The 17,584-nt window shown below is 47.6% G+C and overlaps 1 protein-coding gene across 4 annotated transcripts in view; it reads left to right on the top strand.

Moving 5' to 3' along the window:
* Positions 1-17,584, top strand: part of fras1 (Fraser extracellular matrix complex subunit 1) — a 98,541-nt gene that overhangs the window by 17,672 nt on the left and 63,285 nt on the right. For all 4 annotated transcript variants that reach the window (XM_047016812.1, XM_047016814.1, XM_047016813.1 and 1 more), the window contains exons 3-5: positions 14,946-15,053; positions 16,254-16,346; positions 17,158-17,317. In XM_047016812.1, the coding sequence (XP_046872768.1) occupies positions 14,946-15,053; positions 16,254-16,346; positions 17,158-17,317 (361 nt within the window). The remainder of the gene's footprint in view (positions 1-14,945; positions 15,054-16,253; positions 16,347-17,157; positions 17,318-17,584) is intronic.

Here is a 17,584-nt window from a genome sequence, read left to right as displayed (position 1 = left end):
TGGTAGCTGATTTAAACTGTTGTATTCTTCTTTTTTTTTAGTTAATCCTATTTTTATTGCTTTCCTACAGGTACACCTGCACTTAGAGATCAATGTTGTGTAATTTTTAACTTGTTTAACTACATGCTCTTATGGTTTCTTCCCTTTAGCACTATTTTTTGGTTGTCCACAATATGTACTTCTTGTTTTTGACTACCCGCAATGCTGTGGGGCTATCTTGTTGTTATTATCAGTGACCTATGCACTTTGTGAAGCTCTCTCTTGGAAGTCGCTTTGGACAAAAGCGTCTGCTAAATGAATAAATGTAATGTAAATGTAATTTGAAATTCTGCTTTATTATGTCATAATTATTTATATGTTCATATCAGTCATAATGAGTGTGTTGTTATTGTTGGTGTTGTTATGCAGAATGGGTCCATCTGGATTCATCTCTCTGAGCCTGTGTTTACCTGCTCCTTATTTCAAGCCCTGGTTCCCTGGCTAACAGCAGTTTGGGATTATGTCCCTTATGTTTTACGCTTTTATTCCCAATGCTACCAATGTGTAGCCACTTGGCAGTGCTCCAAACCGCCCTCTGTATGTCCCTCCCCCCATTCTCTCTCCCCCCATTCTCTCTCCCCCTCCCCCTCCCCCTCCCCCTCCCCCTCTCCCTCTCCCTCTCCCTCTCCCTCTCCCTCTCCCTCTCCCTCTCCCTCTCCCTCTCCCTCTCCCTCTCCCTCTCCCTCTCCCTCTCCCTCTCCCTCCCCCTCCCCCTCCCCCTCCCCCTCTCCCTCCCCCTCCCCCTCCCCCTCCCCCTCCCCCTCTCCCTCTCCCTCTCCCTCTCCCTCTCCCTCTCCCTCCCCCTCCCCCCAACATGTTTGTTCATTTGAAAGCACTGCAATGCTGGCTCCCATGTAAATAAAAGCATCCAAAGAAGTCCTGTCATTTCCCCCTGACAATCTATTCTGTCCTCACCCCCGGGATCTCAGACACCCTGGAGGCCGTACGAGGCCCCTGGCGTGCTGGCCCTGTGGGAGAGCCGTGCCCTCGACTGGGGCACGCTGGCTGGGGCTGGTGGGCCTGGTGGGGCTGGTGGGCCTGGTGGGGCTGGTGGGGCTGGTGGGGCTGGTGGGGCTAGTGGGGCTAGTGGGGCTAGTGGGGCTGGTGGGGCTAGTGGGGCTAGTGGGGCTGGTGGGGCTAGTGGGGCTGGTGTGGCTAGTGGGGCTAGTGGGGCTAGTGTGGCTAGTGGGGCTAGTGTGGCTAGTGTGGCTAGTGGGGCTGGTGGGGCTAGTGGGGCTGGTGGGGCTGGTGTGGCTAGTGGGGCTAGTGGGGCTAGTGGGGCTGGTGTGGCTAGTGGGGCTAGTGGGGCTAGTGGGGCTGGTGGGGCTAGTGGGGCTAGTGTGGCTAGTGGGGCTGGTGGGGCTAGTGGGGCTGGTGGGGCTGGTGTGGCTAGTGGGGCTAGTGGGGCTAGTGGGGCTGGTGGGGCTGGTGGGGCTAGTGGGGCTAGTGGGGCTGGTGGGGCTAGTGGGGCTAGTGGGGCTAGTGGGCAGGTCGGCAGGTGAGGTTGAGGCTGGTTCTGGTGCTTTCAGTCTGAGTTCATGTTCGCCCTGACTGAGTTCTCCTCTCTGGAGCGTCCTCTGAGCACCGCAGCAGGTCTGGGACCAGGCTGGCTGGCCCACACCCCCCGCTGGCTCATCCTGGATGAAGTCAGGAAGGAGGCCCACAGGAGTGTGTTTAGCCTGCATGGCCAGACAGACAAGAAAGTATTAATGGAGGCAACAGTTTTGTTTTTCTTGTAAGGTGTATGTTTTATCTTCAGACAGAATACTTGATGCCACGCTGTAGCCACCATTTTCTTTACTTCGGTTGCTTCTCATTGCTTTTCATGAGTTATTAAACTTGTGCTGTCAGCCCCATTGCACACACAGGGACAGCTGCATTCTGTCTCCCCTCCTCTCCCCCCACTCCTCTCCTGTCATCTTCCCCTGCTCTTCTCCTGATGATGATGCTGGGTGGGGGTGTGGACAGGACTTCTCTCTTCCCTCTGTGAGATATTGAACACAAACTTGTCAGTAATGAAAGTGCTGTGTGGAGGCAGGGAGGAGGAGGCCCTACCTGGCTCTGGAGCTGCTCTCCTGTGGAGAGACTTCACCCACAGTTGGAGCCTGGAGTCTCAGTTCATGTTGTCTGAGTTCTCTTCTTCCTGGGGGAGTCATCTGAACAGCCCCTGATCGACTCTGTGATTCTGTGAATCCAAGGCCGTTCTGCTCATCCGAAAGTGGAATGTAATCTAAGATGAGACTTCAAAGGGACCATTCCCTGTGGAGTTCCACCCCAGTGGAAAGGATTCAGAACAGGAGGCTTTCTGAGAGAAACACATCTCACTGCTGCCATCGCCTCCTAAGCCAGAGGCATTCCCAGGTGTAGGCAGGTGACTGAGGCAACATCTTAGTAGGTAGAAACTACCTTAGTGAAGGGATGAAAGAGTGCTGAAGGATTGTGTGTACGTGTTGCAGTGCAGGAAGTCCTCTCAAGGGTCCACTGTTCAAGATGCGCTGTGTGGGGGTGGAATTGTGATGGTTTGTTTGATTCATTTCTCCTTGTTCACATCGTTACCCAGGGTTTTCCTCACCTCTCTAACATGTCTCACAGGTCCTAGAAAAGTGGACATCAAAACAGGGCAGAGCAATTATTGTTTTTACTTGGAAAGGAGTTTTGAAAGATCTGCCTTCTTCACAGCAGGGCAGGAGGGAGGAAGCTGTTGGGGTGCCATGTCTTGAATATCTGTGTCTGAGAAAGATGAATTTGAGTAAAATTCCAAAGAATACATTTGTCAAAAGTTTGAAGCACAGGCAAAGTTCAAGCTTATCTTTTCATCAATAAGGAGGACTTTAAATATTGTGCAATTTTGCTGATTCAATACAATTCTGTGGTGTTATTAAGCATGCATCAGTCTTTTGAAAGAAAATCTTTGAAGTACAAGTTTACTGCCTTTCACCATGTTGCTGTCGAGCACGTTGGAGATCTGAGATCTCTGAAATGGGCTATTTCTGCTGCCTGTTCAAGCTGTGTGGGGTTTGGATCGATTTTTGGCATCTTCCTCGGAATGGGAGAGTTCATGCCTTAAGTCAAAAGTCAGAGTCATGGTTTCATGAACACGACTGTGCTAAGTCTGCCGAGTACGTATGTGGATCTGCAGTCTGGATCTCTCAACGTGTCTGTCAGAACAGCTTGGTGACATCTCTTTGAGAACTGAAGATGCAGAGTTATGAAGGGGCAACACATGTTTGACTAACATATGTTCTTCTTCTGTCTCACTGCAATTTCTTTGAATGTTGACAGACTATATTTAGTGTCATTTGTGTTCCTGCTTTCATGTTCAAAAGATCCCCTTTTCTTTTAAAACTCCCGAAATGTTTCCCCACTACAAAGGTTACAGTCAATCAGACCTGTTTACTGCCTCTATATTTAGTCAACCGTTTATCACGTTGGTATGTCTGAATTGACGTTCCTGTCTGTTCCCTGTTCAATGTCATGATTTACCTTTTAGTTATTCAGAATCCCCCTTGACATTTCAATGTGTTTAAAAAAGAAGAAGCCTTTAGAAGCCTACTAACCTAAGTATTTGATTCTAATTTAAACGGGGCCAGATTGACAGTGTATAGTGTGAATGCCTCATGATGCTATTTTCTCTTGGCTAAATAAGAGAGCGAGCCGGATGAGCGTGTGGGTTTATGAGGTCGCAGACAGCTGCCCCGCTGGATCCTGTTTGCTGCAGGAGGAGACACGGCCTCCATCATTACAGCCCAAAGCCACACTGAAGGATGGCATCTGCTCTGCCCTGTCACCCCCCTGTCACCCCCCTGTCACCCCTCAGCCCCCTCCCTCCCCCCCTCCATTGTTCCTCCCTCAGTCCTGTGTATGTGTACCTACACGCTGGGCTGATAGATGGGCATGCTGTGGACTCATCAGAATACAGCCACAGAGTCTCAACAGGTGTCCTGTTGGAGGTTTTACCTGAATATTCAGTTACAGAGTGCAAGTTTAAATAGACGTCACATGTTCCGCGTGTCGCCACGGAGACAGCTGTGTTCCTGATGCCTGGAAAGCCCATCACTAAAATACTCGGGGCTGTTGGCAGGAGCCGGTCCCAGAGGCCCATCACCAAGGGTTACTAAATATGGCCGGGCCTGATGACACCCAGACAAGCTGTCTGAGCCGCCCGGCCCCTGGACCCCTGGACCCCTGGGCCCCTGGACCCCTGGACCGCTAGCAGACATGTTGGACATGAGAGAATACACCCATGTCATGGAGGTGTGCTGTGTGTCCACAGTGTTAGCCTGTCCTGATGCAGGTGTGCTGTGTGTCCACAGTGTTGGCCTGTCCTGATGCAGGTGTGCTGTGTGTCCACAGTGTTGGCCTGTCCTGATGCAGGTGTGCTGTGTGTCCACAGTGTTAGCCTGTCCTGATGCAGGTGTGCTGTGTGTCCACAGTGTAAGCCTGTCCTGATGCAGGTGTGCTGTGTGTCCACAGTGTTAGCCTGTCCTGATGCAGGTGTGCTGTGTGTCCACAGTGTTAGCCTGTCCTGATGCAGGTGTGCTGTGTGTCCACAGTGTTAGCCTGTCCTGATGTAGGTGTGCTGTGTGTCCACAGTGTTAGCCTGTCCTGATGCAGGTGTGCTGTGTGTTGTTCAATCGACCTTCCTCTGGAAGTGCTGAAGCTGGCTGCTGTGCTGTCAGTCATCTACCTGGGCCAGCCTTGGTGTTCTGCACATGATGAATACTCTGCACACACATCACACACACACACACATCCCTCACACACACACAACCCTCACACACACGCATCCCTCACACACCCACACACATCACACACACGCACAGCACACATACACACCTGTCACACTCCCTCTCACACATGTAGTTCTCTCTCACATACCAGCACCCACACTTCTCTCACTTGGTATTTACACATTTTGCTTCATATAGAAACTTACACCGGACTCATGTGATCGGTGACTGGGTCTGGAGGGGGACTATAACATTGATATTCACTAATGGGGGGAAGATTGCAGGACCAGTCAGGTCTTGTCTGCTCCATAACTGTAGCTGTCAGATGTGTTTTCCTCCCTCATGGATAATTACCTGGATTCTTTCAGGAGAGTTTATTTGGAATGTCATTTTGGAAGTTCTTGAAAGGTTGACATCTCCCGTTCACCAAAGAGTTACGAGGGCTTTGGGTATTTAACCTTTTGATCAGTTTAACTATTTTCTGTACCATTTACAGAAAAGATTAATCGTGACAATTGGAATTATGTCTGGTGTAGCACATGAAGATTTATACAGGATAGTTTGTCTTGCTGTGTCGGCGTCCCTGTGCATATCCCCTGGTCTGGGGAGAGATCCGTCTCAGGCGGAGTACAGCAGCAGAGTACGGCCTCAGCAGACTGTGGAGATCCCATCAGATCATCTGATCATCTGATGATTTTCAGTTGCTACTCAAAAGATAATTTGCAGACTCAGTCCAATGACTAACAAAACACCAGTGTTTATCTCTGCAGCTGGCTGGGTTGTGTTTAGCCTCTTCCAGCATTACTGGAGGGGTTTATTGAGCTGATTCAATTTATATTCATTGTGCCTTTTGTATGACTGCTTTTCTTTTTTATCTGCGACCAAAATGTAAAAATCCATTATTATTATTATTATTATTCATTTATTATTTCATTGTTATTTTGCTGCATGTCCAGAATATCAGCCTGAACGTTTCAGTAACAGTCCAAGACTAGGTGATGGAGTTGCACCAGTTGCATTCTCACCCATAACAAGCCTATAAGCTGTAATGTGTATATAACATAGCACAACTGTATTTTAGGGTCTAATTTGTGCTAAGATTCTAAGAAGAGCGTGTGTGTGCATGTGCATGTGTGTGTGTGTGTGTGCGTGTGTGTGTGTGTGTGTGAGCTCCTGGTCCTGTCCTGTCCTAACCTTTATTGTGGCACCCATCTTCCCATCATCTCAGCTCAGATTTTGATTGCAGGAACAGATTTATGAGAGTTTGCCTGCTGGAAATGTTAAATCGTAATTGCATACCTGGATTCACAGCTCCCCCCTGGGCACAGCAGTCAAGATCCACACACACCCATACATACACAGGTATCCTGAAGACACACACAAAGACCTGTGCCTGCTGTCCCATTATCACTATTACACGGCTTGATGCGTGTAGCGCCAGCTTGCTCCGTGTGTAGACAGTGTAACAACATGCTAGCTGTGGTAAAAAACAACGTGCTTTGAATCCAAAACTGCTCGCTCTCCTCAGTCAAGGAAAGAGAGCAAAGAGCAATTACAGACGAGGGAAGATTTGATAACAATTTTTTGGGCCCATTTGGCATGTTAAACAGTACAGCTTACATTATCCTCATTAACGTGTTGCTAGGACACCTGGGAGTGAGGACCTGAGGAGGGCCGAGAAGAGCCCCTCGATCTGCCCAAAACTGAAATGGTTTTGACCTCCTTAATCCCAAACATATGTAAATAATCCTTAGCTCTTTCCTGTACAGGGTCTCTCCCTCCCTGCCCGCTCTGCTAACCCCTCGCTGCCCCTCGCTGCCCCTCGCTGCCCCTCGCTGCCCCTCGCTGCCCCTCGCTGCCCCTCGCTGCCCCTCGTTGCCCCTCGCTGCCCCTCGCTTACACACAGCAAAGACAAGCCAGCGGCCATATTGTGTAGTACTATATGTCATGACTGTTTGTCGTACTGTGCTGTATTATCTGTCTGGCAGCAAGGGGGATGTGCCTGTTGTGAGCTGAGATAGTACAGTGGGTTTATGGCTCTGTGGATGAATACAGAGACAGGAAGTATAGGAGACAGGAAGTATAGGAGATAGGAAGTATAAGAGACAGGAAGTGTAGGTGACAGGAAGTGATGGAATGACATGATGCATGTAGAGGGTAGTAGAAACGAGCGTGTGGACACCATGTGCCGTCACCCATCAGGAGCAAACCCTTCCGGTTCCATCCACCTGCTGCTCCCTGGTTCAGGTTTCTCCCAGGGTCCTAAAGCTGTCAGAGAGGTGCCCCTCTGGTAACCTATACATCCTCAGCCAGGGCTGGGGTAGAGCTGGGGGTAGGGGGCTGGGCTGTGGGAAGGGTTGGGGGTAGGGCTGGGGGCTGGGGTGGGGGTGAAAGTGTAAAAGTTTAGAAACGTTGAACAATTGTTTTCCAAAACAAGTTTCGAAAAAAATATTCGAACGACTATTTGGGAAAAAAAGTTTTTTAAAGGTTGAAAAAAAGGGCAGTGAGAGTAGAGGTTATCTAACTTGACTTTGATACAGATTGATACTTAGATTGGGGATTGCCATTTGAACTGCACTCTGATGGAAAAAGCATTAAGTGTCATAGTATATTGAAATGGCATGGAGTATCAATCATGTTCTCTGACACAAAGAAAACCGTCTTAATCTTTCTCTACTTGTAGGAAGTCTCAGCTATGAATCTCCTTTAGAGACCACGTTGTTAAACATTGAAGAAAACAAACATGTTAAGCTTCACCGATCCTTACGGCAGTGATTTAGAAAGCGACTGCCTGGATAAGAGTTCCAGAGAGACAGTTGGGTTGTTGCCTTCACCTCACAGGACTTCTGCTGCTAAATGGAAGCAGCTTGAATTATTTAGTCAGTCACTCATGTCTGCATGACTGTTAGGTCAGAGTATGAGAGGGAAGTGCTTCCTGGGTGCTGAGGTAGTTCACTATCTCTTCCTAATGCAGGAGTGTGCTTATGGTAAAATAGTCGTTTTACTAATTCAAAGGGTACATTGTTGAAGTTGCTCAAATGAATGATTCATCTTTTGTTTAAAGAGTTTAAAAGGAGGCATCTACTTTTTCAAATCATTCTGACGTTGACTTTTATGTTGCCTCTGAGTGTCATTGCAGTGAATGTGGCACGTTCAACTGATTTGAACTGCGGTTATTCAGACTGATTTCATTTATTTCAATAGCATTTTTTATACAGAACCCCTCTATGTTTAGTTATAGCCTACTGGTTTTTCTATGATTCATAGATGAGCATAGTCTGGTCTTAACAAATCAAATCAAATCAAATCAAATTTATTTGTATAGCCCTTTTTACACGCAAGCATGTCACAGAGGGCTTCACATGCGCCCATAGAACTGCCCCTCAACCAACCTAAACCCTCAAGGAAGACAAGGAAAAACTCCCAGAAAAACTCCCACCGGGAGAAAAAATGGAAGAAACCTTGGGAGGAGCAATTCAGAGAGGGATCCCCTCCTCCAGAGACGGTTGGTAAGAGAGAGGAGCAGAACACAAGCTAAACATAGTCATACAGTGTCAATGGGTTTTGAAACACCAAAATCCATTGTTCGGCTTTATAGACGTTGGATGGGACCGGGAAACTCGCTGTTGGCCGTCATGGAGACTGGATTCCGGGTGACGACCTGGTTCAGCGTTGGCAGACAACGTTGGCAGACAACGAAAGGTCAACCATTTTCATGAGGGGACAGTATCTGTTAGCTACTATTCTCGACCTTGTTAGATTGGAGAAACAGGTCAGTTACCGTTAGCTTTAAAACTCTCTGCGCCTCGCATGCTCCAAGATAGGAAAACAGACGCCTGAACAGTGTGCTTCTTCCTGAAACGCTCCCCTATATGCAAATAACAGCCAGCTAGAAAAATCTATGTTCCAATTTGACCTTTCAACTTGAGAGGAAAGTAATACGAGTGGCCTTTTCATCCATTAGTGCCTCTGACCCATATGCAAATCTTTGCCGTGGGTTCAAGCCAGGAAGGTAATCGCACAGCTGCGGTCGCGGTAAACGCCTCCTTATCGGCGCTGCACTGCTCCATCCCGCTGACGGACCCGCGCTACCGGCCATCTGCTGGCCGGGCCAAAACCCATTACAGGGCTGTTGATATCTGGCTACAGGAGGCATATCAGTTATGGCAGGAGGTGGCAATTTATGGACCCTGGGACCAGCATGAATTCTGTCTTGTCACCAAGCTGCTGTGCGCTGGCTGGGGTGGCCAAGGCCAGGGGAATCAGTGGCGTTTTACAGATAAGCTAGTTAAGTTTAATAAAGCTGACTATTTTGTCAGCCTAATACAGTCAGAAAGCTCAATATTTTCTGATTGGCTAGGTGGCATGTAATTGTATAACTCGAGACAACTATCATCTCGGCAGATTGTCAGTATGCCTGCGCCTCGTCCATTAGTTATATAGAGCGGGACAAGTTATCTTTTTTCTGCGTGAGAAATAGGCCTACAAGATGTTGCGTGAGAGCGTGATAAATGGTTAAAAGTCTCATGGCGAACGCGTGAGCCCTGTGCCCAACCCTTGTCGGGATGACAGTTGACACTTCTTGGTGGAATTGTTGAGGAGGGCTAGCCTGGCTCTGCCCTCCTATGTACTTCTGCTCAATTAGGATTTTGCTTCTGTACAAGTCTGGCCATTCGGTACGTAAGTCAGATTTTTCCGGTTGATTTTCTACCGGCAAATCAGCGAACAGAGGGAGTGGCTGAGAACGATGACGTTGATGTCGTGCGCTAGTTTGTGTTGTAGTTCCTTAATGGCGGATGGGAAAGATGCGAGCGAAGCCATTCGGTCCGTTGTGGCAACACTGCCGAATATCTATAAACTAAAGCCGGAGCAAGAACAAGTTTTGCTGAGTTTTGTTGGAACAGTTTGATTTTCCAGCTACGGCAGCTAGCTCTGTTACAGTAGTGGTAAAGGAATTGGCAAAGGCAAACGCTAGCGATTGTTTATGGCAGATCGGAGTGGCTCTGGGCAGATCCAATAGTTTTAAACTTCAACAGAGTACCCGCCTACAAGGAAGTCAACGCTTGTCAATGGAGCGAGGCTAGACTCTGTACAAATGAAATGTACGAGTCTGGTTAGGACCAGGATAGAGGAGGGCACCACTGAGCCAAATCTCATTTTCAGTCATTGTTAGGCTACTGTTTGAATGTTTGCCGTAGCTTTAATTAAATATGACTGTGATGGGAGACAGAGTGGCAGTTTTAGTTGTCCTTCAGCTGGCTAGACTACAGTGGCCTTGCAATGCCTTGCAAGAAATTAACATATAATCACACTCGGCTGCCATCGGAGGAAGTTGCAGCGAAAGCAATTAAACGCGAGAGAGCGAATACATTTGAATGCGCTTAAGGAATTCAGGACTGACACAGCTGTTGTCCTGCTAGAACACTCGCCCTGCTTACCGGGGGGAATGTGGGACGCCTACTCTTTCCAGCATTGAAGTCAAACACTGATAAGGAGTTGGGTTCTAAAAGCTGGTGCAATAATAGGCAGCATTAAGGATTAGTGTTTGAAGTCGCATTCCTCTTTTTACTTCTGAGGCTATCGTGGCTATCGTGTCATTGTTCTGAACACATACAGTTTTTAAATGACAAGATGTTGCTCTTTGTCAGCGTTGGCAGACTGTGAGGAAGACAGCGATACTGACGGATCCAAAAGAGAACGGCCCTGCTATTCCAGGGGACAATTCGTAATGCCTTGTGATTAAAGTTGCATGAAGCGATCAAATATGACTAATTTAACATAATGAAATATGCAGCTCAGTCTCAGCGGTGCCCCGAGACCTAAGGTGTAGGCTGACTACCGGAATTAAGACGGTTTCGATCAGCTAAGGTTCCGAGGCCAGCCATTCCCAACCTGTGGGTCCACTCGGGTAATACAAGTAGGCCGCCAAACCATTTAAAACTAAAATATGAATGAATAAATATCCAAGGTGGGGCCAGTGTTTAATCAGAGGGGCACATTAAAAAACATATTTAAACATTAAATACTAACCCTTTTACCTTTACATTAAAATCATACAAACAGCTCTGGCTCTCCCTCTTCCAGCTCTTCAGCTTTCTCAATACCTTGAGATTTTTCTCTGACTTTTTTATTTACTGGGGTAAAAAAAAACGCAATGTCCCTTAATCCTTTCATGATGACTACTAGAAGAAGATAAACAATGTCAATTTGTATTATTTATTCTTATTTATTATTCAGTCAGCTCAGGGGGGGCCACAGGGGGGGTCAAGGACATTTTTACAGGGGCACTGGCCCGTGTAGGCCCTCGTCTAGAACCGCCACTGGACCAAAACGCCAATAGTTATACGCTTGGCATGTGGACGAAAGACCAACTGACATTTCCGCCTTAACTTGCAAACGCCCACTTCAATCCACCATGCACGCATCACTTCCGCATATTGCATAACCCACATCAATGTTAACTCACATAAATAATTGGTCTGTCATATTTGTCCCCTATGGATAATGTATTGTAACATGTCTTTCTCAGTTTGTAACAAAAATCTGGAAACGGGAGAGATCTCTGAGAGGGCAACCTTTTATCGGTCGATGAAAAAAGCGAGAAGCCGTTAATCTGAGTGTAGGGTTAGTAAGGGAGCAATAGCTAAGGTTTGACAACCTGTTCTGCTTATTGAAGGTCAAGTTTCGAACTTCAACGGAAGTTCTAGACCTGGCCGGGCCGTGGTAGTTTAGGTTGCAGGTTACCTCTCTTTATAATGTGTGCTTACTGTGGTGTTGATGGACACTGGCTCCAGGTGTTGTTAAACGTGTGATAAACGCAAATAAAGTGAACGGATGTGTTCGGCGGCCTCAAAGTGGAAAAGGTTGGGAATTGCAGTCTTATAGGCCAGGGGTTCCCAAACATTTCAGCCCACGACCCCTAAAATAATGGTGCCAGTGACTCACGACCCCCGCATGGCTAAAATATGCTATTTCTAATTGTTTTAAAATGTTCCTTTATTTCTGGAAACCATCTTGCGACCCCCCCCTCGCTGTCTCGCGACCTACTGGGAGGCCCCCACCCCTACTTTGGGGGTGGGGGCACTGCTATAGGCAATAGGGCGGAGGTCTGGGACAGGAGATATTATATCTCTAGATTACATTTGCTTTGGTAATAGCTTTAGTCTCTACCTGTTCTTGGACCCCCCTGAATGGGGGCCAGCTCAATCTGAACTCAATTATGCTTCGCTAACCTGGCAGGCTGCCCGCCACGCCAGCCGTCTCCAGGAGAGGTGAGAAGGCACGCAACACTGACAGTGTTGTTTCCCGACCTAAATAGCTTTTCTTGTCCTTTGTCCAGTGCTAAACGTAATTAAATCTGTCATTTAGGATAATGGCAAGGTTCTAATAACCTATGTACCTCAGGAAGAATAGGCACCTGAAGTGAACCCATTGGTATTGTTTCTAAAGTGGACATTTCCAACATATATTTAATAAAATGGAGAATGGCTTTAACTTTAGGCTACATGTAGCTGGACTGCTAAACAGTCAGAACAGAGCTGAACTTCCATTCAAAGGGTAAGTGAAGTAAGACCTGCTCTCCTTACACAATTAATCAAAAGAGCCAGTCCCCTCGCTACAGGGGACCTTGTCAAAGAGCCAGTCCCCTCGCTACAGGGGACCTTGTCATAGGAGAGGTCCTGGGAATCACTGTGAGAGTGAGCAGCGCGAGCCGCTAACTTCTACTGTTGTCAGGACTCTAGGAGCGGAGGGGAGGGTACATGATAAGAAGGTTTCATGGGAGATGTACACCCTGTAGAAAGCTGCAGAATAAGAGTTCAAATCAAATGTATTTGTATAGCCCTTTTTACACGCAAGCATGTCACAGAGGGCTTCACATACGCCCATAGAACTGCCCCTCAAGAGTTAAGGTTGGGGTTAGGGTTAGAGTTAAGGTTGGTGTTGTTTCCAGTTACAGCCTGTTCAGGGAGTAAATAAGTACACAGGGTTTTGAATTGAGGACAGTTTCCCTGTCCTTTACAGAACTGCAGTAACGCTGCTAGTATAATTAAGGATCTTGTGGAGACACAAACAGATACTTTTGCCCCCAAAGAAATTGGAATCGACATAAGGCGGAAATGGAATTAAAGTGTGAATGGTAGCGGGACCGTTCAGGTGATTACCCCCTCGCTGCCCCCAGGGCTGTTCACGCTCCTTGAGTGAATACACAAGTTTTGGTGTGAAATACAGTTTTGGTGTGAAATACAGTTTTGGTGCTGACAGTAAGAATATGTTGCAGAGGATACCAGTATTAAACTGAAAGTATAATATTCATCACAGATGTTGGGAGTTGGAATTTGGGATGGAATCTAAACATTTTCTCGATCACTCAACAAGCTCTGCAAAGCTCTGAGATGTTCTGAAGTGTTCTGAGATGTTCTGAAGTGTCTGCCTTCAAGCCGTTGACAGATAAGATGTTTTTCTGTCAATGAAAACCCACTGCTCATTACAAAATGACAACCTATATCATGTACCCATCCTGTGGTCAACCTATATCATGTACCTATCCTGTGGTCAACCTATATCATGTACCCATCCTGTGGTCAACCTATATCATGTACCCATCCTGTGGTCAACCTATATCATGTACCCATCCTGTGGTCAACCTATATCATGTACCCATCCTGTGGTCAACCTATATCCTGTGGCCAACCTATATCATGTACCCATCCTGTGGTCAACCTGCAGCTATTTGACCCTCATGTCATCACTTTAGTTTGGTTTCGTGGACGTTCCAGAGTGTTGTGTAGCAGCCGTGGTGTTGCTTGCTCGTGGACGGCTCTCTGAGGTGGAGCCTGGGGCGTGAGGTTGGGATGAGGCTCTCTGAGGTGGAGCCTGGGGCGTGAGGTTGGGTTGAGGCTCTCTGAGGTGGAGCCTGGGGCGTGAGGTTGGGATGAGGCTCTCTGAGGTGGAGCCTGGGGCGTGAGGTTGGGTTGAGGCTCTCTGAGGTGGAGCCTGGGGCGTGAGGTTGGGTTGAGGGCCCCTGGACATGAAGATATCCTCTCAGAATGTGTGACAGCAGGATGCTGCCGTCTGGCTCTCTCTCTAAATAAACCCTCCTCTGAACGGCCGGCTGTGGCCGGCTGATACTGACAGGTGATTTATCACCCAGCTAAATCCAATTAATGGGCTGCTAGGTAATATATTTTGGGATAAGGATATGATTATTGATTTAGATCGGGCTTCAGGGGAAATTTCTAGATGACTAATATCCCTCGACACTTTGCAGGCAAGTGGTGGGTTATAGCGCAACATGGACTTTTGGAGTATTGTTACTAAGTGTGTTTAATAAAGATATTGATTTTGGCGTCTTGTTTATATAAAAAGTTATATAGACCGTCTGTTTGGAGCCCTCTGTTAGAGCTGGGGGTCTGTGTGTGTGTGTGTGTGTGTGTGTGTGTGTGTGTGTGTGTGTGTGTGTGTAAGGAGGTAGTATGAGAGGGAGGTAGTGTGTGTGTGAGAGGGTGGGGTGAGGGGTGACTATGAATAGGTTCTGGGGGGTCTGCTGTAGGGTTGGAAGGTGTAAACCCATAAAGTCAGAGAGGGAAAAGTTGAAACCATGAATAAAGAGGTCAGACACTTAGTCACTCACTACACATTCTCCAATACCATTCTGCCTTTTACACAGTTGGTAAAATCTCTAAAGTTGCCCCTCACTTTTTCTTACTTCTTATCATTATTATGATCAGAATTTAAAGTATTTAACATTAATTAGAAAAACATTGTCTCAGAATTAGGCCACAGACGACAATATGTGTAGAATCTTCCGTTGATGTAAGTGAAAACCAGGTCCAACAGAACAAAACAGCGTTTGATATCAAGACAGAAGCCTCACCATTCTGGTTGTTCATTCAGAGCACCCGTGTGTGGAGCGTCTCCGTGTGTGTTTGACATGTTTGGGTAGCACAGTACAGAGAATGGTGACACCAGATACTTGGAATGTAAATATGCTAAATAAGTTATTGAGTTCTCCTGCTGGCACAAATGCATATAACAGTATTTACTGTAACTTAAGCAGTGATTGCTGCCCTGTGTTGCCCAACTCAGTGTCTAGAGAGTTTCTGTGGGTTTGTACGTGTGTCATGGTTTGCATGTCGATTCGTGACTTCCTGTCCACCTTGTTTCCTTGCCGTGCAGAACGACTCAACATGGAGACCTCAGTCCTGCGAGGAGTGCAGCTGCTATGGAGACGTGGCCGTGTGCACGCCAGCCCGCTGCCCGAACCCCCAGTGTGACTTCAAACGGGTCAGAAGCTTTCACTCCATTTCATCCACAGTAACTGACTCATGTTGTAAATTCCTCTCCACCAGCTTTGGTGCTTCCAAAGTGGGATTTTCTAGTTTGTTTTAATAGTTTGTTTTAAATGTTTGCTTCCAAGCACTAAGTTTTTCCACAGATTGCCATTTAGGAAACTTACCTAAAAGAAAGTATGGTGTTGTTTTATAGTTCTTACTTTCATGCAGTCCCTACCACCTACTATTTCATAATTATTTAGCTCCAGACTTCCTGCGATGGCATCTCATCAAATCTTCACCCTTAGCTTAGACAACAATCAATGTCTAATGAATTCTGCTCCGCTGACTAGCAATCAAACGCTAATTAAAAAGAGACATCATGCTCACCAAAGCATAAGACTCAGCCTCTGTATGAAGCACTCGTAAACATGGCTGCTCATCCTCACTGGGACTTTCTAAGAGTGAACATTGTTCTAATGGATTTTCTATTTTAAAGAGATAGTTCATTGAAAATTGTATATTTTATTTCACATTTTATACTTAAAGGGGCAGTTTACACACTGTGTCATCTAGTTCCATTATATCTGATATCTGATAGAAGCCAGACATTCACATCCAATATCTCCAGTGCTCAGCATCTCCCACCAAAACACTAGATGATTATATAACACTAAAGGTAAGAGGAAAAATGTGTCTCTCTGATTTTGGGGTGAACTGTCCCTTTAACATGCGAACGACATGCACCCTCTTTTAGAAGACAGGCCCTGTATGTCCTCTCACTGTTGCTTGGCACCCTACCAACACTACCTTTAACCAGTTCCTCCATCCTCTGTAGAATCACTGCCCCTGTCCTGACTCTACACCACCGATCACTGCCTCCCCTTGAGGACTAGTGTGTCAGTTCAGATAGATCCAGCACACAGCTGCTTCCACAGCCTGTCCTGTGAGGTGCAGACAGGAGAGGCTCATGCTGTCTCTGTGTGTGTCTCAGGGAGTCAGATGTCTCAGGGGAGTCAGATGTCTGAGCGGTGAGGGAGTCGGGCTAGTACTCAGAAGGTTACCGGATCGATTCCCCGCTGTGTCAAATGATGTTGTGTCCTTGGGCAAGGCACTTCACCCTACTTGTCTCGGGGGGAATGTCCCTGTACTTACTGTAAGTCGCTCTGGATAAGAGCGTCTGCTAAATGACTAAATGTAAATGTAAATGTAGGGAGAGAAGCTGCGCATCCCTCCCAGCCGCTGCTGTCCGGAGTGCCTGGCCCCGTCCTCTGAGGCGTGTCAGCATGAAGGAGCTCTTTATGGGGTAAGTTAATGACACAGGACACGGTCGAGGACCACAGCAAAGAGTTTCAGCCTCCCCCCTCTCTTCTCCTCTACTGACGGACAATCATTTGCTTGTTGGCGCCCTGTTTAGCACCCACTCAAAGAGAGAAAGAGGGAGTGAGAAAGGGAGAGAGAGAAAGAGAGTTAGCTTGGCAGACATCTTGTTTGCGGTGTCTTTACCAGCTTAACAAGATACTTTGGCTTGGTTTGGGATTCCATCGGTGTCTCTTCCCAACTCAAGTGGTTGCTGCAAGGGCCCTCTGTCACGCCAGGCTTTTTGGAGATTGCCCCGAGCTGAAGAAAGGGAAAGCTTGTTTTGGTGCCGTTATCCAGAGGGAAGGAGTGAGGAGTTGGGGAGGGAGGGAGGCTCTGGGTGGAAGCAGGGGAGGGAGAGAGGCTCTGGGTGGAAGCAGGGGAGGGAGGGAGGCTCTGGGTGGAAGCAGGGGAGGGAGGGAGGCTCTGGGTGGAAGCAGGGGAGGGAGGGAGGCTCTGGATGGAAGCAGGGGGACTTCTGAGGTGTGGTGTGAGGGAGCGTCTGGAGCCTGACAGAGAGAAAGTGCTGAATTGATTCTTAGCATTCTGTCGTTTATCTTTTTTTTTTTTCTCTCTCCCCTTCTCCGTCACTATTATTATGTATTTTATTTATTTCTCTCTCTCTATCTCTCTCTCTCTCTCTCTCTCTCTCAACTATACCATCATTATGTCTATCACATTTGCCTAGTCCCTCCCTTTTAATACCCCTCCCCTCCCCCTTGTTTCTTCTATCTCCTGCTGTTTCCTCTCCTCCTCAGGATGGCAGCCAGTGGAGTGTCTCCCCGTGCTCTGTGTGTGTGTGCTCCCTGGGCAGGGTGTCCTGTTCGCCACCCCCCTGCCCCCCTCTCAGCTGCCCAGCCGGCCAGAGCCCCTTTACTCCTGCTGGAGAATGCTGCCCCAAGTGTGCCTCGCATGGAGGTGAGTACCAAGCTAGCCTGGGGTCATCCAGCCTGGGGGTCTACCAGCCTGGGGGTCTACCAGCCTGGGGGTCATCCAGCCTGGGGGTATACCAGCATGGGGGTCTACCAGCCTGGGGGTCTACCAGCCTGGGGGTCTACCAGCCTGGGGGCCTACCAGGAGGACTCTGCTAAGCAGAGCAGCCTTGCCTGGAAGCTAGTGATCATGAAAAACAGGATTCATGATTTAACAGAATGAGTGATTTAAGATACTGTGTGGTCTCAGAAA

The sequence above is a fragment of the Hypomesus transpacificus genome, unplaced genomic scaffold (genome assembly GCF_021917145.1).
Source record: "Hypomesus transpacificus isolate Combined female unplaced genomic scaffold, fHypTra1 scaffold_42, whole genome shotgun sequence".
Taxonomy (NCBI): Eukaryota; Metazoa; Chordata; class Actinopteri; order Osmeriformes; family Osmeridae; genus Hypomesus; species Hypomesus transpacificus.
The sequence above is the reverse complement of the archived record's forward strand: the minus strand, read 5'-3'. Positions and strand labels throughout refer to the sequence as shown.